Source organism: Neocloeon triangulifer, unplaced genomic scaffold (assembly GCF_031216515.1).
Source record: "Neocloeon triangulifer isolate White Clay Creek 2 clone unplaced genomic scaffold, ASM3121651v1 ptg000001l, whole genome shotgun sequence".
Classification (NCBI taxonomy): Eukaryota; Metazoa; Arthropoda; class Insecta; order Ephemeroptera; family Baetidae; genus Neocloeon; species Neocloeon triangulifer.
In genome coordinates this window covers 11,270,568-11,288,519 of record NW_026775544.1, presented here as the reverse complement: position 1 = coordinate 11,288,519, position 17,952 = coordinate 11,270,568, and the positions used below count along the sequence as shown (strand labels likewise).

At 37.9% G+C, this 17,952-nt stretch overlaps 6 protein-coding genes across 7 annotated transcripts; 3 read left to right on the top strand and 3 right to left on the bottom strand.

The window, feature by feature from the left end:
• The first annotated feature begins 127 nt into the window (after positions 1 to 127).
• LOC132198062 (probable cytochrome P450 49a1) lies at positions 128 to 3,169 on the top strand. Its single transcript, XM_059621811.1, has 10 exons — positions 128 to 405; positions 1,155 to 1,401; positions 1,457 to 1,573; positions 1,628 to 1,704; positions 1,767 to 1,968; positions 2,020 to 2,182; positions 2,233 to 2,405; positions 2,458 to 2,536; positions 2,594 to 2,824; positions 2,879 to 3,169. The coding sequence occupies exons 1-10, from the start codon at positions 216 to 218 to the stop codon at positions 2,987 to 2,989; spliced, it is 1,590 nt and encodes a 529-aa protein (XP_059477794.1). The 5' UTR covers positions 128 to 215; the 3' UTR covers positions 2,990 to 3,169.
• On the bottom strand, positions 2,865 to 5,857 carry LOC132198053 (uncharacterized). The gene is made up of 11 exons (XM_059621798.1): positions 5,802 to 5,857; positions 5,443 to 5,576; positions 5,167 to 5,374; positions 4,816 to 4,998; positions 4,524 to 4,656; positions 4,305 to 4,464; positions 4,084 to 4,254; positions 3,914 to 4,016; positions 3,703 to 3,860; positions 3,530 to 3,655; positions 2,865 to 3,476 (listed from the first exon to the last, which is right to left on the bottom strand). Coding segments are annotated over exons 1-11 (1,680 nt in total). The 5' UTR covers positions 5,803 to 5,857; the 3' UTR covers positions 2,865 to 3,173.
• Positions 5,858 to 6,393: 536 nt separating this feature from the next.
• On the bottom strand, positions 6,394 to 9,659 carry LOC132198991 (succinate dehydrogenase [ubiquinone] flavoprotein subunit, mitochondrial). Its single transcript, XM_059623395.1, has 11 exons — positions 9,482 to 9,659; positions 9,085 to 9,186; positions 8,600 to 8,817; positions 8,348 to 8,542; positions 7,991 to 8,291; positions 7,740 to 7,939; positions 7,490 to 7,685; positions 7,238 to 7,435; positions 6,987 to 7,178; positions 6,679 to 6,936; positions 6,394 to 6,620 (listed from the first exon to the last, which is right to left on the bottom strand). Exons 1-11 carry the CDS (start codon positions 9,518 to 9,520, stop codon positions 6,534 to 6,536), a joined length of 1,986 nt encoding a protein of 661 aa, XP_059479378.1. The 5' UTR covers positions 9,521 to 9,659; the 3' UTR covers positions 6,394 to 6,533.
• A 21-nt stretch (positions 9,660 to 9,680) lies between these two features.
• LOC132198876 (importin-13) lies at positions 9,681 to 14,208 on the top strand. Of its 2 annotated transcripts, none has more exons than XM_059623277.1 (17): positions 9,681 to 9,800; positions 10,207 to 10,445; positions 10,508 to 10,627; positions 10,689 to 10,841; positions 10,898 to 10,970; positions 11,028 to 11,165; positions 11,220 to 11,386; positions 11,441 to 11,674; positions 11,729 to 11,911; positions 11,965 to 12,217; positions 12,271 to 12,407; positions 12,460 to 12,861; positions 12,913 to 13,050; positions 13,104 to 13,314; positions 13,372 to 13,527; positions 13,584 to 13,758; positions 13,811 to 14,208. In XM_059623277.1, the coding sequence occupies exons 2-17, from the start codon at positions 10,248 to 10,250 to the stop codon at positions 13,914 to 13,916; spliced, it is 2,844 nt and encodes a 947-aa protein (XP_059479260.1). In that variant the 5' UTR covers positions 9,681 to 9,800; positions 10,207 to 10,247; the 3' UTR covers positions 13,917 to 14,208. The 2 variants fall into 2 exon arrangements, with proteins under 2 accessions (XP_059479260.1, XP_059479172.1); XM_059623189.1 differs by having other exon boundaries at positions 9,733 to 9,879.
• Positions 14,103 to 15,624, bottom strand: LOC132199346 (ubiquinone biosynthesis O-methyltransferase, mitochondrial). Its single transcript, XM_059624028.1, has 5 exons — positions 15,366 to 15,624; positions 15,060 to 15,203; positions 14,626 to 14,992; positions 14,408 to 14,567; positions 14,103 to 14,354 (listed from the first exon to the last, which is right to left on the bottom strand). The coding sequence occupies exons 1-5, from the start codon at positions 15,401 to 15,403 to the stop codon at positions 14,224 to 14,226; spliced, it is 840 nt and encodes a 279-aa protein (XP_059480011.1). The 5' UTR covers positions 15,404 to 15,624; the 3' UTR covers positions 14,103 to 14,223.
• Positions 15,625 to 15,654: 30 nt separating this feature from the next.
• LOC132199270 (oxygen-dependent coproporphyrinogen-III oxidase) lies at positions 15,655 to 17,880 on the top strand. Its single transcript, XM_059623902.1, has 7 exons — positions 15,655 to 15,879; positions 15,933 to 16,281; positions 16,341 to 16,588; positions 16,650 to 16,849; positions 16,900 to 17,019; positions 17,072 to 17,241; positions 17,321 to 17,880. The coding sequence occupies exons 2-7, from the start codon at positions 15,943 to 15,945 to the stop codon at positions 17,405 to 17,407; spliced, it is 1,164 nt and encodes a 387-aa protein (XP_059479885.1). The 5' UTR covers positions 15,655 to 15,879; positions 15,933 to 15,942; the 3' UTR covers positions 17,408 to 17,880.
• Positions 17,881 to 17,952: the final 72 nt, after the last annotated feature.

Here is a 17,952-nt window from a genome sequence, read left to right as displayed (position 1 = left end):
TTTGCCGACACGGAAAAATTTGTTGGAGCAATTTAAGTTATCGGCTCATAACGAGAGTTTTGTCCGGTTTTATCATTTAATGTGGTGCCTTGTGGTGGGGCCAAAATGATAATACTGCTGCGTAATTCTTTTGACGGCTCGCGATTTTTTGCCAGTCAGAGCAGCTGATTGTGTTGCTCTTCAAGGAGACGCTTCACTTCACAAGGTGTCTGAACATGGTGGCCAGGTATTTGCTTACCAATTTCGCGGCCCGAGGAAGTGTTCTGCTTTCAAAAAGAGGCCGAGCAAATGTAGCAGCAGTTTTTCCAAATGCGAGTGCCAGTGCCGTGAGGCCGTACGATGAGATTCCCGGTCCAAAACCCTTGCCTCTGATTGGAAACGCCTGGAGATTTTTGCCATATATAGGTGTGTTCTTACAATAAGGCACAAAAATTTTATTAAATTCATAGCTCTACCAAGCCGCTTTTTCATAAATTTGTTAGTAAAAAGTTTTGAAGCAAATAAATGTAAGGCTAAAAAAATCTATTTACAGTGGTCGTTTTCTAGCAATTTTTTTCCAAGAAAAAATAATAACGACAAGGATATTGTTCGCACTGATTTACATTATATATGATTATATATTTTTTTATTTTACAAGTTTTAAGGTTAGCAATACCGATTCAGCAATTTATCTGCACGTCAGAAGTAATCTTCAATAATTATTATCTTTCGAGGAATGCTTATCTACAAAATATTATTTGAGGAGTGCAAAAAGTGCATGTAATGTTTTTCTTTTGATGCACCATCTTATTGAAATGAAAATTTGCATCAAAATCTCTCTGAATTCTACTTGACTAATTTATTTGCAAATAAAGCTCATTGGCAAACCACATGGTAAAAACTGCCCTAATTGAGATACTTTCATAAAAATTATGAACGAAAAGAAAAACTAAAACAATTGGGCAGAAGAAATAACATGCATTTTCTGATAAAGCGTCAAGGGATAAATCAAGAGTATAATTTTTTTTTAAATAAATTTTAAACTCAAAATTTAAATAACTTTAAAAACCCTTTACTTTTTCTTAAAGCACCTCATATCATCCACGAAAAATAATTTTTATTTAATAATGAAAATTAATTTGCACTAATAATTATATATTAATTTTTTTCTGCAGGCAGTTTTGATATATCCGATTTCGCAAAGTGGAGCAGCTCCCTCTTGGCTGATTACGGAAAAATTGTAAAAATATCAAACATTCCTGGAAGAAAAGACATGGTCCTCATTTATGATCCGGATATGATTGCTGAAGTTTACAAAAACGAAGGGCAGTGGCCGACGCGTTTTGTTATAGAAAGCGTCAAGTACTTCAGGGATAAAGTCCGGCCAGATTTCTTCGAGGGATATCAAGGACTTGTGAATGAGTGCGATTTTTAAATTAACAAAATATATTATACTAGAATGGGAGATTTTTTAAAGGAATGGTGAAAAATGGCAGCAGGCACGAACTGTTGCTAACCAACCAATGATGAGGATTGAAGTAGCAAACCTGTATGTGCCAAAATCAGACGAGGTCTCAAAAGATTTTGTCAAACTGTATGTAACAATCTTTGATTCTTGTTTAAAATAATTAACAATTTTATTATAAAGCGCCAAGCAGCTAAGAGGCAGCAACATGGAAATGCCAGAGGATTTCAAAAACGAAATCAACAAATGGGCACTTGAATGTAAAAATAAAAAATTTAAAATTATTAATTTGATATTTTAACTGATGTTAAAAATAAATTAGCAATTTCTTTGATTGCGTTGGACACGCGCCTTGGTTGCTTGCAATTAAATCTGGCAAAAGACTCCGAGGCGCAGCAAATGATTGACGCGGTCATCAACGTATTTAACCTCAGCTTTGAATTAGATTTCAAGCTTCCCATTTGGAAGCTGATTGCCACCAAAGAGCTGAAGGAGTTTATTAAATACGAGGAAGATATCTTGAGGTATCAGCTCTCTGATTACTATAAAATTTTCATGTAACTGTTTATGTTTAGAATATCTTCAAAATATGTGGAGCAAGCCATGCAGAAGATTGGAGATTTAAATGCGCCCGAAACGCCCGACTCTAGCTTCTTACACAGAATTCTAAAGCGCGAACCTAGCAAAAAGCGAGCGGTCATCCTCGGCATGGACACAATTCTCGCTGGCGTCGACACGGTAATGATAAATTTTTTCCTACTTGCGTGGCTTTTTATTAAAAATTACAGACCGCCAATTCTGCTGCAATGGTACTTTACTACCTTGCCAAAAATCCCAAAGCTCAGGAGAAGTTGTACCAAGAGGTCAAATCAGTAGTCCCGACCAACCCCAATGAAAGCATTACATCTTCTCATCTGAACAAAATGAAGTACATGCGAGCATGCCTCAAAGAAGCGATGAGGTAAAAATTGATCATCTTAGCAGACCCGGCAATTAAAAATAAAATCAAACAGACTTGCACCGGTCACAACGGGAAACGTGAGGCGCTTGGACAAGGATATAGTGCTTGACAACTATCTGATACCAAAAAACGTAATTTAATATATTTTTTGTAACTTGATTAATTATAACGTGGTCATCGCACTGCAGAAAGCGGACCTTTTTATGTTCAACAGCACACTGTACTCGCAAGATGAATATTACCCGCGAGCAAAAGAGTTCATTCCTGAACGTTGGTTGAGAGAGGATATCAGTGAGTGCCCTGTCAATAAAAAAGCTCACCAAGTTCATCCTTACGTGTACAAGCCGTTTGGCCACGGAGTGCGGCAATGCCCAGGAATGCGGTTCGCAAATATGGAAATCGAAACACTAATCGCCAGGGTTTGAAATTTTCTTACGTATTTAATCTTTTATTATATCTGCAATTATTTACAGATGCTTTTGAGTTTCAAACTGGAATGGCACCAACCTGATGTAAAACTTGTCAGCAAAGCTCTACAAGGACCTATTTCACCCTTGAAATACACACTTATTGATAGGAAATGATTAATAGCATTTTGGTTCCTTATTTTAAATGATATATTAAATTTTATAATTTTTTTATTCAAGATGAAAAATATAAAAAAGAAACACAAAGATAAATGAACTTATAAAATTCATTTTACATTAATTTTTTTACATATAAAAATCATTCTACGTATAAATAAATACGTCCCGATTCCGGAATTGATTAATTTCCATTATACTTATATTCCTCTATTGCGTAATTCTTCAGCGCTGCTCTGTCCAGCTTATTTCCTCTGCTCTCTGGCAGTTTGTCAATAAATTTGACTCCGCCATGCAAATGCTTGTAGCTTGGCAGCTTCTCTGCTACATATTGGCAAAGCTCTTGCTCGGTGCACTTGCCTCCTGGCTTTCGAACTACAAAGGCTGTTGCAAGGCTGGTGCTTTCGGGATGCGGAACTCCTACAACTCCAACTTGCATCACGTCGGGGTGTTTTTGCAGAACCACCTCGATTTCGGTTGGCGACACCTGTGCACACAACATTTTTTTTATAGGTTTTCATGTTAATTAATTTCACTTACAATGAACATAAAATACTTGAACAAGATGCTCACGCGCTCTTTAATGTAAAGATTTCCCTTGTCATCAAAAAAGCCGATATCGCCAGTGTGAAGCCAGCCATCAGCATCAATTGCTGACTGCGATGGCTATCAACAGCTTTAATTTAAATTGTAAATCATATTTTATCTTTTACCGAGTCGGAATTATTAGTCAAGTACCCTTTCATTGTAGTGAGTGACTTGACAAGAATTTGGCCTCTTTTGCAAGGTCCAAGGCACTCGCCGGAAGATACGTCTACGATTTTTACTTGCACTGTGGGAGCGATTTTCCCTGAAGAAACGCACAGTTCATCTAAAGAAAATGATACAGAACCGGGAATGATTTCGAGAAGTGAATTATTTTACCTCCGTTTTCGATGCACACAATTTTTCTGCATTTGTTCTCTTCGTCGGTTTCCTCGCCAATCAATGTGCATGTAATATTCAGTAATTCCGTCATTCCATACACCTTAAAATCGTTTCATTTTTTCGGCACTGAGGATTTATTTATATTGTTTTAATTCAAGAGGCACCACCTGGTTAAATTTTATTTGAGGCAATTTTGCGGCCAACAATTCAGCAGTGGTCGGGTCCAGAACAGATCCAGCGACACTGATGACTTTGATGCAACTGAGGTCGCTCGAATTCAGTTTGTCGCTCCTCGCAAACCAGGTTGCAACAAACGGATACATGAGAACATTTTCAGGCTGAAATTGGTCAATTTTAGCAAAATAACAATTTTGCAAAATATTTACACCTTAAATTTTTCAATGTAGTCAAAGTACTTTTCCTTTTCAAATGTGCCCAAATGTATTAGGGTGCATCCGTGCACTACGCTGTGCACAGCAAAAATGTGGCACCCCACGGCGTGATTTGACATGGGGGTCATGAACGTCAACGAGAATTCCTTAATCCCGCTAATTTTGTGAAAATCGATTAGATGAGAGCTAAAATTTATTGCCTCCTATATCATTACGGAAACAGCGAAGTCGTTAAAATCAAATTGAAATGTGTGTGTAAAGCGCCTTTTGGTAGGCCTGTGCTTCCGCTACTATTTGGGATGCACGCCACGTCTTCTTTCCAGTCAAATTCAACTTTTGCAGGATAAGCTTTGAATGAAAATTTTTAAGTTATTAATTAATTTATTTTTCTTATCTAATAATAAAAATTGCTATTCAACTTATTGTTATGTTAGTCATCATTATTTTTTAAAGTTCATTCTAAAATATATTTATGTTTTTTTATCAAGTTAATTTTTATAGTAATACCAGAGCCATCATCTTCCAGTAGTGTTTTTACTGAAGATGATCCAGGCAAATCCACGTCGCCAAACGTTATCACTTTTATTGGCCAGTCTACAAGTTTAATAGCCTGAGCAAGGATGTCTGCCGTCTTTTCGTCAACCAACACGAAATTTGCCTTTGTTTCTATTATCTGACGAGCATATTCCTCTGTGAAATTAATTCGTTAATATTTTCACTGTACAAAAATTATAATACGTTGGATCATTTAAGGAAAGTTTTTTTGCAGTTTTATGGTCTCTGTAGAGCACCAAAACGCGATTGTGTAATTTTTATTAGTTGAGAGCATTTTTATTATTTAAAGAGCAAATTGTGTACCAATAGACTCTTTCTGGTAGCACCCTCGAACAGCACCATTCAAGCTCCACACTCCGACGTGCACCAGGTACAAAACGGCAGTCTCGTAGGTCACATAGAAAAGTACGTCTTGCTTTTTAAAACCGAGTCGCGCCAAACCACTTGCAATCCTTTTCGAGTCCACCTCAACGTCTTTGAACAAGACTTTAGCACCCGTATTGGCGTCGATCTTCATTATAGTGCAAATAGTTTATGTAAATGTTAGGCTTAGTTATTTTGTTGCTTCTGCCAAATTACCATCCATTCCTTGTCCTTCAGCTGATCTCTATTTTTTCGGATGATTTTGAAAATGAAATCAGACACTAAGCAATTTTCAATTGTGGATGGATCAAAGTGTATCGGCGAGGTGTAAATTCCATTTTGCGGTGACACTTTAATAAAAATGAAACTTATATTTCGAGCACACTCACAGAAAGGATGATGAAAAAGAATATAGGTATAGATAAAAATTCAAATGAAAAGTAGTTTCAGTATAAAAATATATGTCCTGATTTTCAAAATCCGACTTAAAAAGATTTGCAATATTATAGTGTCTAAAGGGTTGATTTGATTATTAATCAGCTCAAATAAAATACTTGAACAAAAATATTTCTTACTTTTTCCAACAGCTTGAAGCTGGCAGGTTGATTTCAAGACTGCACACGCAAAATTATCAAAATTAACTTTTGGATTAGTGACTTGTGCAAAAACGTTATCGATTTTTTTCTATTTGGTTTTTCCATCTAAATGGCCCAGATAGGCGATAAGACTGGGTTTTGTATTTCTGATGAGCAGGAATGGGCTTAACTTTAAAATAATTAGGGCTTTCATATTTTATTTATTTTTTCACGATTTCATTAAAACCGACAATGAGAAACAAACCAAACAAGCTTGCACATAAAAAAAAAGAAAGCAAAACATACTTTCTTTATTGAAAAATTAATAAAAATTTAATGAGATGTAATTTTTATTTTTTAAATTCAGAGGTGATAATGACGAAAGTGTTATAGTTTTTTTTTTATTATGCTAAATCAAACGAATATAATAAAAATAGTTTATGCACCTACACCTTGGAGGTTAATTATTGTTGTTATGTGTCTGAAAGAGTTATTTCCAATTGCATTTTAGTTTGAAATGCTGTATTATCAAAAATTAAAAAAAATCTCTTACTATTGTGAATATAGGCAATCATTTAAATTTTAAACAAAGTTTAAGCTGAATCAGTTCTCATTTTATTGTACCAAGAATCTTTCATTTAATTACTCGAGGTTCATTTTATTTACAGCAATAGAATAAATAATAATTTTCTGTGCTGGCTAAGTAAAATGCAGGACTTCTATTCCCAGATCTTAGTAAGACCTGATTGCAGGTGGCACAGTCGCACACTCTTTCTGGTCCAAGGTCTGATCAATCACTGGTCTGTATGTGAGGGTGACCTAAAGTGGAATTATAATTATAGCTTTTATAAGTTTCACTGTAAAAATGATTTCTTACCTTTCCAGTTTCAGGGTCAATTGCACTGAGTGTGTGCTTGCGCCAGTGCTGCTCCATTGGTATCTTCTTCTGTCCTTCCAATGGCTTTGAATAATCTAATTCATCAATACGATCCTTGAAATCTTCACGAGCATGGGCTCCTCGCGACTCCTTCCTTGCTTCAGCGCTGTAAATAGTTTGCATGGCGTTCAGCATGAGGTTCTGCAGCTCCAATGTTTCCACCAAGTCAGAGTTCCAAACCATGCTTCGGTCATGAACCTGATTTAAAAAAAAAATTAAAGGCAAAAAATTTAATTTTATCAACAAACCTTAATGTGTTTGAGGTCTCCGTAGATCTTGTCCATTTTGACACATCCTTCTTTAAGCACAGTGCCTGTCCTGAAGACGGCTGCGTGGTTCTGCATTGTCTTCTGCATATCAAGTCTCAGCTGAGCTGTCGGAATGTCACCATCAGCAAACCTTATCTTGTCCATATTGGCCACCGATTCCTCTCCGGCATTCTGAAAATTTTGTTCGCCAATTTTATTCATTGTCTCCAACTTTAATAAATATGGCTTACAGCACTCAGTTCTCCAATTTTCTCTCCAGGTTTGTGTTCATCAGCAATTGTAAGAGCACAAGCTCTGCCAAACACAACCAGATCTAGCAACGAGTTGGCGCCAAGTCTGTTGGCTCCGTGCACAGACGAGCAGCCAGATTCGCCAGCAGCATACAATCCTGGGACAACCTTGTCTTTGCCGTTGGCGTGTTGAATTACCTGAGGTAGGGCAACTTAATTAATTTGGAAAATTTTAAAGAGGAAAATTTTTACCTGTCCCTTGTAGTTTGTGGGAATGCCTCCCATGTTGTAATGGACAGTGGGCAGAACAGGAATTGGCTCTCGGGTCACATCGACTCCAGCAAAAATCATTGCAGTTTCTGAAATTCCAGGCAAGCGGGTGGCCAATTGCTCAGGGGGCAAGTGGTGCAGTTGCAGGTAAACATGGTCCTTTTCAGGTCCGCAGCCACTGTTTATTTAGAATATAACTCAAAAATTGAAATTTTAAAATAATTAGTCTTACCGTCCCTCCCTAATTTCGATGGTCATTGACCTGGACACAACATCACGACTAGCTAAATCCTTTGCCACTGGGGCATAACGCTCCATGAATCTTTCACCTTCCGAGTTGATCAGATATCCACCCTCTCCTCGGCAGCCCTCGGTGATCAAACATCCTGCACCGTAAATTCCAGTAGGATGGAACTGGACAAACTCCAAGTCCTAAAATATAATTTGTTAATTTACTCACAAAAATGTACAAAAAAATCATACCTGGTTAGCAAGGCCTGCTCTTGAGACCATTGCAGTACCATCACCAGTGCAAGTGTGGGCAGAGGTGCATGAGAAATAAGCACGGCCATAACCACCAGTGGCTAAGACTGTGTTCTTGGCCCTGATTCTGTGCAGGGAGCCGTCCTCCATATTGAGGGCAAGTACACCTCGACACTCCCCATTCTCCATGAGAAGATCCAATGCAAAATACTCAACAAAATAATTGCAGTCGTAGCTGAGCGACTGTCCGTAGAGGGTGTGCAGAAGGGAGTGGCCCGTTCGATCGGCAACACAACAGCACCTTTAAAAAAAATAGTTAACTCTTGGTTAAAACTTAATAATTATCTTAAAAATTACCTATGAGCTTGGCCACCTTTGCCGAATTTCAGTGACTGACCTCCAAAAGCCCTCTGATAAATTTTTCCCTCATTGGTTCGGCTGAATGGCATGCCGTAGTTTTCAAGCTCAATCACAGCCTTGGGTGCCTCTCGGGTCATGTAGTGAATGGCATCCTGGTCTCCGAGCCAATCAGATCCCTTTACCGTGTCATACCTAAGTTAAGCTTAATCTCATGAGGATTCTTTAAGGTCGATCGGTGCAAAATTTTACATGTGCCACTGCCAGTTGTCCTCCTCCATGTTGCCCAAGGCAGCGTTGATACCACCCTGAGCAGCAACTGTGTGGGAGCGCGTGGGAAACAGTTTTGTCACCACGGCGGTCTTGAAGCCCTCAGCTACCAAACCAAAGGCTGCCCTAAGGCCTGCACCTCCAGCACCAACAACCACAGCATCGTAGGTGTGATCGACTACAGGGTAGTCTCTGGAAATCTAATGAAAAGTAAAAGAGTGGAAAATTATTTCTTCTGATTTTATAACTTGAAAATAATCAATAAAAATCCTAAATTTATGATTTATTCACTTAAATATAATATTAATTTTTTCAATTGCGTATGTAGTGCGCACAAGCATTATGTATTTGAAGTTATGTAATATCCTAGATAAAAGTTATAACATTTAATTAACGCAGATCCGTTGAAATTATTTAATTCTATTAGCATAATAATTTTTTAAGAGAAAAATCGATAATTATTTTACCGAGTCGGAAACTTTCGCCTGAGATCTGTTACTGCCGTTGACTGTGTAGTGCAAATTCCTGCTGGCCGCAGCTGCAATCCACGGCTTGCCTAGCGCTTTCATCTGAAAAAATTTGCAAAAAAAACTTTTGAACTTCCACATTCAAATCTTTTGGAAAAAAAACCTTAAAAAAAATTAAGGAGTTAATTCTGAACACATCACATAAATTTAATAGAAACAGAATAGAAAATATAAATTAAAAGTCATGTTCACTATTTTTTCTTAATCCTTCTTTAAGGTGAAATTGCACAAAGAAAATTGCAAAGGTATTTTTTTTCCAAATCGGGTGCAGATGTTGGAGAGGTTATGTAACGTTTTGCTGTGAAAAGTCGAGCCTCACTAAACATCGCCTACTTACCACGGAGGCCCGCTGCGCGACGGACAGCACACCACTCATCTTCGGGCAGTCCTTATCGGCAGGCTGGGACTAATTCGAAGGTTGGACGAAGAAGAAAATCCGCCACGACTAGTCAGACGGGCAGCAGAGTTCGGGGTCGGACGAGTTGCAGGCGAGCGGTGCCAGAAATAATCGTGATCAAGGAGGGTCCGTTTTGAGAAGGGTAGGCAACCAACAGCAAACTCACGGACGCATCTGCGCACACCAATGCCAAAGAGGTTTTTTAGTTTGTAAATAACACCGCAGCAAAACAACACAACTCGAGCTGCAGGTTTTTAAGGTTTTTAATGTTTAATTATAAAGTTTTATTTAACTGAGGCAATTGACTGTCTTGTCTTCCATTAATATAGCATCAAAAGGTATGCAGGTCGTTTAAATTCCTCTTGTTGAAATCACTATTGATCCAAAATTTTCAATTTTCATACATAGGAGGATATTTTGTTTTTTAACTCCATTTTTTAAAAAAAAAAAAAAAAAAATTTTTTTCATATAAATACTATAAAAATCAACCTTTTATACTAAGTATATTTTTAATATAAATTAAACTTTTTTTATTTATTGATACGATATATAAGTTGATATTAATTTTAATAAAATATGTATACCATCTCATCAAATATAATGTAAAGCGGAATAATATTTTTTATTTGACCATGACTTGAAACTTGAATTGTTTTTACTTTTAGTTCCTGTTTTACGACAAAGAGGAATTTCTGAGAGAATCATCATGGACTTCACTGCAGAGAATGTGGAGGCTGCAGTGCAACAATTTTACATGACTAGCAGCACTTTACAAGCTCACACTCATCAGTGGCTAGTAGCTGCTCGAACCTCTAAGGAGGCCTGGTCCTTTGTTTGGGCTCTCTTAGCCCCTGAAAAAGCTGCTGAGGTGCAGTTCTTTGGAGCGTCCACACTCGAAGCCAAAGTAGAGAAATGAAAATTGACGAGGGAATTTTAAAATGAATCTTTGTGTATGTAAATAAATAGATTTCCAAGTTTTGGGCTGAAGTACCTGCTGGTGAAATCGAGGGGTTGAAGAAAAGATTATTGGAAGCTCTGTTGTTGCACCAATCTAACAAGTTAATACTCGGCCGACTTTGCGTCTCGGTACAATCAAATATTTACTTAGTTATAATATAAATTAGAATTTCATTGTATTAAATTTCAGATGGCATTATGTGCTCTTCAAACTATGCCTTCGATATGGCCTGATCCAGTTTCGGACATTCTGATCACCTTTCAACCAGCAAACATACCAAATATACCTTCGGAAAACTTAGCAGCCATCGCTCTGGAAATACTCTCAGTTCTTCCAGAAGAAGTATATTATTATCATAAATTATATAAAACAGTTGGTAATCTAATCTTATTTACTAGTTCCAAACCATGCATATTGCCCAAGGCCGCAAGGGTGAAGTAAGGTGCATAATGCAAAAAAGCATTCCGAAAGGTCGTAAATCATCTTAATTGACTATTATAAAATTTAATTTTGATGTTATTTCTATAGTTCTGTGCACCGTTGAAGATTGCTTATTATCCAAAACTCTTTGTCTCAGAGCAGTGAATTGCTTTAAATCGTGGGTTCAGTTTGGCATCCAGTTGTCAGAAACAGAGAAAATAACTGATTACATCTACCAAATTGCGGGTTATTATAAGGATTATTACTCAACAAACTGTAGACTACAATAATTTATTTCAGAGAGAAACTTGTTCAGTGACGCAGAACTCACAGAAGGTGCTGTTGATGCCCTTCTGGCCGTGAGCACACACCCAGAAAGTGGCAAATATCCAACGTCGCTTCTTAAAATGACTGAAAAATGGCTCAGACTTCACCAGTTGATGCGACAGAGTGCAGAAAGAGATCCAGTATGCTATTGATTTTTGCTTATAAATATTTTAAAATAATTTCAAAAAATGTAGGATGTGGAGGGATTTGTCTATCGACTGCTTGTGATGGTGGCGGAGAGTCATTCGGGTCTGGTTTTGAAGGCGCTCTTGCCACCCGAGTTAGGAGGACTCGCTATCGAACAAGGTTGCAGAGATGCTGCCGTGCACCTGGTCAAAGTTGCCTTGGATTGCAGTGCGACCCCTGGCTATTTTCCTATCCATGAAACTAGCAGCGAAATGTCATTCAGCTTCTGGTATTTGTTGCAAGTGAAATAATTTAAACGTAGCTGGAGGCACAAAATTTACTACCAATATTTTAAGGACAACATGACAAACTTGGCCACTGATGCTTATCCTGTCATTAAAATGGAACTTCAGCCTGTATACTCCAGTCTGACTGAAGCCTTGTTGAACAAATCCGTATTGCCAGAAGACTTGGACTCTTGGAGTGCTGAAGACCAAGAGAGATTCCGTTGTTATCGGCAAGACGTTGCAGACACAATGGTACCTTCCAAGATAAAATTAACTTTGCAAACTTTCAAAATTTTGTGTTTTAGATGTATTGTTACAATGTACTTGAGGAAAGTATGCTTAACCTGCTGCATTGCCACCTTGGTCAGGCGTTCGAAAAATGCATTGCGGACAAAGCACAATGGCGGCATTTGGAGGCTTGCTTGCATGCATTTTACTCTGTATCAGAGGCAGTGAATTACGACGAAGAACATTATCTACCCCAATTGTTCAATACACTCCATCGAATCCCATCCGGTTGCCACCACAAACTCATATCATCTGCACTTGATCTCATAGGTATACCAAATTCTTTTAATCAAAATATAAAACTAATTGTTGATTTTGGGCAGGTGCTTATGCCGAGTGGATTAACAAACACAGTGATGTACTAAACCAAGTTGTGCCAATCTTGGTCACAGGATTGAAAGCACAGGAATATGCAACGTCGGCAACCATGGCTCTGAAAGACCTAACCAGAGATTGCCAGGTTTTTTAAATTGTCATTTTATCAAGTTAATATTTAAAAATGTGCAATTCAGGTCAGCATGCAGCCATTTGCCGAATTAATCCTACATGCAGGCAAGGAGGCTCTCGATTCCGGACGTCTGTTGCATAACGAGAGTATCCGCTTAATGTACCCCTTGGGAAAAGTTCTCTCTTGCCTTCCAACTCCCAGCGTCATTCAACATTTGCAGCAAATTTTCATACCGTACTTGGAAGAACTGCGGCTAATGCTCCAAGACCAACAGGCTCCTCCCGACGTTAAAATGAAAATAATTCTACGCATCAAAATGTTCTCCATGCTGTTCGCTACTTTGGAGCCAAGACAGGAAGACTCTCTTGGCGGTGGGGAACAGCCTGTCGTTCTTGTGATGCAAATGCTCCTGCCAGTATTTGAAAGAGTGACTGTGTTATGGGGACAAGATCCTACTGTTATTGAAGTAAAATTTGAATTTGTGAAAATGATTATTTTAATGACAAAAATTTTATAGGCGATGTGTTCGGCCATAAAATATTCGGTTCAAAACTTGTTGGATGGTTGCCGACCACTTTTACCAGCCATGTTAAATTTGCTGCTGCAGATGTTCAAACAAAATCCTCAACCCTCTGCACTTGACCTTGCTCAGCAGGTAATGAATGAAATCACTTTCACCATTTTCCTTTAATTTTGGAAAAAAAATAGTTCCTCATTTTATTCTCCAATGACGAACGTCACTTAATGCAAACTCTGCTTGCTGAAATGGTTGGTCTCAGTCTCCATATTTGCTCGAGCAATGTTGCCGAGCACACAGACCTAGTTGAGTCTTTGATGCACGTGCTAGCCCAAGTGCTCAAGAAGTCTCCTCAATTGTTCCTCAACCCACAGCTTGATCTGGGGCTCCTGTTCCATTTTGGTAAATTTTAAATGTCTTATCTCATAATTTATTAAGAAATAATTTATGATTTTTCAGCTATATTATCTCTCGGAATGGCTGAGAGCTCTACAGTCAAAGCAGCTATCTCCTTCCTGAGCTGCTTTATTGGTCAAAGCAGAGAGATGGAGCCGTTGCAGGTGGTCGTTCATACCCAGGGGGAAGAGCTTGTGAGGAAAATATTAGCCTGCATTGGTAAATTAAAATTAGAATCGTAATAGCAAACTATTTTGAAAATTAAATTTCATCAGGGGGAGAAAGTTCTCGAACGATATCGGAGCTTATGTCAGACCTGCTGCTGGCTTTGAATAAAAAGTATTTTGACTATCAGACACGATGGCTTCAAAATCTCATGGCAGTTGATGGTTTCCCTTCAATCAAAGTGAGCCCAGAGGTGAAACAGAGTTTCGTCAAAAACATACTTAAGTATGCAAAATAAAATTTTTAGTATTTTGTTTTTAAAAAACTGACATTGCAGAGAACGAGCTAACAAAAGAAAGATGCAAGAAAACGTTAGAGAATTCAGCCTGGCCTGCAGAGGAATGATTGGAAGTGAATATGCACAAGTCTCACCGTATTTTTAATTTTTGCGACGAAGTCGCTGTGACCAATCGTAGCGCAAACCAAATAAAGACTAATTTATTAGGAGCTATAGAGCTATTACTTTTCTCTGGAAGGTATATGACTTGGCTGTGGAAATATTGTGGAATCTGCATCTTTAATATACTCTCTCCAGCGTTCTTTCATTTGATAATTATTCTGACGTTGAATGTAATGTGCAGAACATGTTCATTTTATTAAATCATAAGAGAAAATTCATTATTAGGCAAGTTGAATGTAATAAATTTCACATGAAGTTTCAAACTTAATTTTGTTTTCTAGTATTCAGAACTAATTTGATCCTTTCTCTCCACTTTTCACTGCATGCAATGCATAGTTGATAGAAACGTTAGATGTCCAATGCCAATTATGAGTTAGTATGTTGTAAGCCATTCCATGAACACTTCGAGTATTGCAGTTGCCTGCGAACAGAACAACTAAAATCAGTGAACATCACTCAAAATATGTTCCTTACTGTCTGCAAGCATATTTTCAACTTCTAATGGAGTTAGGAATTTATCCCAGTCATGAGTTCCTGGTGGGACAATTTTGAGCAAGCGCTCCGCAATAAGAATGCCCCCTAGCCAAGAGAGATATGACCTGTTGAGAGTCGTCACAAATAAGGAGCCGTTTGGCTAAAAAATTCCAAATTTAGTCCATTAAATATAAAGTAACAAGAAAAGTTGCAAATACCTTCACAAGCTTTGCTGCAAGGTTAAAGCAGTGCTGAGGGTTATTCATATGTTCCACCACTTCAGACATTATCACTGCATCAAACAATTTGCCTTCCTCGGCCAATTCTTCCAATGTGCCATGACGATATTGCAACTTTCCAGACAGATTTGGGTCTAAGAGTGAATGCTGTTTTGCAATTTGAATAGCTTCTTGAGAGGCATCTAGTCCTAAGACGTTTGCTCCTATCCTAGCAAGCGGCTCCGACAGAATTCCACCACCGCAACCTACGTCAACCAAGTCCAGTCCATCTAAAGAGCGTGACGTATTGGCCTTTGTGGTGGAAACTGCTCTAGAATTGACTAGCCCATTTCGAATGAATGGAATTCTAATAGAAATTTTATTTTTTATTATTATGTATGATTAAAAAAAGTTTTTTTTTCATTTATTTATACCTCAGGGAATTCATTGAATGGAGCGGTCTGAATTCGCCTGCTTCATCCCACCACAAAGATGACAAGTTGTCAAACTTTTTTATTTCTTCAGGGTTGATAGAGGTACTTTGCCCTGATGTGCAGAACTGACGACGAAAACATGGCCTGAGCGCAGAAATCAATTTTTTATTTAATAAATATTGTAAGTAAATTAGACGAAGTTACAAAATTGTATAACATCTAGATCAATAATTCCAAAAAGTTTGAGGTTTCATTCAATTTTTGATCATCATAATAATATAATCATAGAATGAATTTGTTACATACCTGCTTAAGAGAACTCTCAAAATTGTTTTTGCCATCATGTATATTTCTTATCAATATTGTTGAAACCCAGTTATATTGTAATAGTTTCTCACGATAAAATTATTTCCTTGTCGCAAAATTTGTCTCTGAATTTAAGGCAGAATGGCAGAAGGATATCCCTTTTAGAATTTTGTGCGACGTTATGTAATTAATCCGTTCGAAGAAATATTGGGATGGTAATTATTGTTGTTGTTGTTTTTTTGCACCTGCCGGACTCTGCCCCTCCCCTTTTGTGCAGACGAAGTGGGCGTGGGCGTGACCAAGCCCACCTGTCCGGCAAGAAAGGTGTGCGTGCAAGTGGTCATGTCACTTATGTCCCGATCTTTTGTTGAAAACAAGTTCAAGTCACAGTTTTGTTGCTGTTAAATTTATTGAATATTCCTCACCCAACTCGATCAATCACCGACTGGAAAGCTTTAAAGATCAATTTCGTTAAACTTTTTATTTTTACTCTCCTCTCCGTTTGCTGTCTCGAGTAATTCAGGAATTTTGCATATTAAACAATTTCTATTTAAATTTTTATCCTAGGAAAAGGAAAATGACTACACAAACAGCAAGGTTATGCCGTCTCTTGGGCGCAGCTGCAGCCGTGATCGGAAGCCACTACCTTCGTCCCAGCCGACTTCTTTTGCGCCACAAACTTATCCTGGCATCAAGTGGTGCAGGGCTGGTCACCCTCCTTACTTTTCCGTCGGTCAACGCTGCGTCAAAGCCCAATTATATGGCTGAGCCTATTAGTGGATATGATGGTGTTAAAGGGAAAGACATAAAAGCTCGCATGGAACACATGATTATGCTGGTGCAGGCAGAATTTTGCCAAGCCCTGGAAAGGGAAGAGGCTGCAGGCTCCGTCGATGCAAATCCCAAGACTTTCAAGGTAATTAATAAGAATATAACTTGATAAAATTTAATTATAATTTTAAAAAAAAAAACTAGGTTGACCGTTGGACCCGTGCAGAGGGAGGTGGTGGAATTACTTGCGTCCTCCAAGACGGCGAGGTTTTTGAAAAAGCAGGTGTCAACATCTCGGTCGTTCATGGAAAACTCCCTCCTGCAGCCGTGGCACAAATGAGAGCAAGAGGAAAACAAATGGGTGAAGGCGCCTTGCCTTTCACAGCTCTTGGCATCAGCTCAGTCATCCACCCAAGAAACCCAATGATCCCTACCATTCACTTCAATTATCGGTAGTTCTGCCCTTTGAATTTCTTCCGTCAAAAATGTCTTTACATATTTTCTATGTGCTAGATATTTTGAGGTTCAAGAGCCAAATGGTCAGCGTCAGTGGTGGTTTGGCGGAGGCACAGATCTCACTCCATATTACTTAAACGAAAATGACGTTCGCCACTTCCACAAAACCCTTAAAACGGCCTGCGACAAGCACGATGCCAAACTATATCCAAAATTTAAGGCCTGGTGTGATGATTACTTTAACGTCACCCACAGAGGTAATAGAATTGTATTTAAATTTGGTTGAAATTTTGTAAGTGATTATAAGGTGAGCGAAGAGGCGTCGGAGGCATTTTCTTCGATGATTTTGATGAACCAAATCAGGACAAGGCCTTTGAATTTGTGACAAGTTGTGCAAATGCCGTCATCCCTTCATACTTACCATTAGGTGAGAAACGCGTTATTAAAACTTTTAATTTTCAATTTGAAATTTTTATCAGTCGAACAGCACAAAAAGGATGGATACGGGTATGCTGAGCGCCAGTGGCAACTTTTGCGCCGGGGCCGTTATGTTGAGTTCAACCTGATTTACGACAGGGGCACAAAATTTGGGCTTTACACTCCAGGAGCCAGATACGAAAGCATTTTGATGTCTCTTCCTCTTACTGCTGTAAGTTGAATTCTACTATAATTTTTCTCTTTAAAAATATCTTTGTGTTGTTAATTGATTTTGAATGAAATAATTTTAGAGGTGGGAGTACATGCATCAGCCTGAGGAGGGTTCCAAAGAAGCAAAACTGACTGAAATTCTCAAAAACCCTAAAGATTGGGTTTAGTGTCTGGAATTGTGTTAAGGCAGATGGCGCTATTGTGATAATTGCCCAATACGAACAAGTTTTCGTAAAAACTTAATAATGTACAGAACAAAAGAATTTATTGAACAACGAATTACTTAACTTTTTGGGTTCTACCTGTTGGTAATAAAGTTTTAAAATATTTTTTGATATATTTTCAGTCATCATTTAATAAGCAATCTACATTATCAATCATAATCTTGGGGGCACAACTTTTCCTAGATTTTGAAGCATTTGAAGTTAACTTATTATGTAATTCATAGAAATATGAAACGAGGTTGTATTCATATAATTTATTGAACTCATTTTAGGAAGCAAATGTCATAATTAATCAATGAGAAAGGTTAATTGGTATTTTTATCACAATCGCAAAATCTTAAACTCACCATCTGCTCACTTCAAAAATTGTTATTTATTCATAATGTACATTTTTTTTTTTTTAAATTATAATTTAATTCATTTACTGAGCATAATCTGTGCAGTTTACACAAGATTTATAGATTATCAGGGCAGTGTGTGTGTTGGTG

Coding starts and splice junctions, on each gene's coding strand:
- LOC132198062 (XM_059621811.1), top strand. CDS start 216: ATGGTGGCCAGGTATTTGCTTACCAATTTCGCGGCCCGAGGAAGTGTT. Junction 1,402..1,456: donor TATCAAGGACTTGTGAATGA/GTGCGATTTTTA, acceptor GATTTTTTAAAG/GAATGGTGAAAAATGGCAGC. Junction 2,537..2,593: donor ACTATCTGATACCAAAAAAC/GTAATTTAATAT, acceptor ATCGCACTGCAG/AAAGCGGACCTTTTTATGTT.
- LOC132198053 (XM_059621798.1), bottom strand. Junction 4,465..4,523: donor TTAACGACTTCGCTGTTTCC/GTAATGATATAG, acceptor TCACAAAATTAG/CGGGATTAAGGAATTCTCGT. Junction 3,656..3,702: donor TGACTAATAATTCCGACTCG/GTAAAAGATAAA, acceptor AGCTGTTGATAG/CCATCGCAGTCAGCAATTGA.
- LOC132198991 (XM_059623395.1), bottom strand. CDS start 9,520: ATGAGTGGTGTGCTGTCCGTCGCGCAGCGGGCCTCCGTG. Junction 7,436..7,489: donor CCACAAACTACAAGGGACAG/GTAAAAATTTTC, acceptor GCCCTACCTCAG/GTAATTCAACACGCCAACGG. Junction 6,937..6,986: donor GAGACCTCAAACACATTAAG/GTTTGTTGATAA, acceptor TTTTTAAATCAG/GTTCATGACCGAAGCATGGT.
- LOC132198876 (XM_059623277.1), top strand. CDS start 10,248: ATGGACTTCACTGCAGAGAATGTGGAGGCTGCAGTGCAACAATTTTAC. Junction 12,218..12,270: donor ATCTGCACTTGATCTCATAG/GTATACCAAATT, acceptor GATTTTGGGCAG/GTGCTTATGCCGAGTGGATT. Junction 13,315..13,371: donor GGGGCTCCTGTTCCATTTTG/GTAAATTTTAAA, acceptor ATGATTTTTCAG/CTATATTATCTCTCGGAATG.
- LOC132199346 (XM_059624028.1), bottom strand. CDS start 15,403: ATGATGGCAAAAACAATTTTGAGAGTTCTCTTAAGCAG. Junction 14,993..15,059: donor CATTCAATGAATTCCCTGAG/GTATAAATAAAT, acceptor AATTTCTATTAG/AATTCCATTCATTCGAAATG. Junction 14,568..14,625: donor TTGCAGCAAAGCTTGTGAAG/GTATTTGCAACT, acceptor GGAATTTTTTAG/CCAAACGGCTCCTTATTTGT.
- LOC132199270 (XM_059623902.1), top strand. CDS start 15,943: ATGACTACACAAACAGCAAGGTTATGCCGTCTCTTGGGCGCAGCTGCA. Junction 16,282..16,340: donor CAAATCCCAAGACTTTCAAG/GTAATTAATAAG, acceptor AAAAAAAACTAG/GTTGACCGTTGGACCCGTGC. Junction 16,850..16,899: donor CTTTAACGTCACCCACAGAG/GTAATAGAATTG, acceptor AGTGATTATAAG/GTGAGCGAAGAGGCGTCGGA.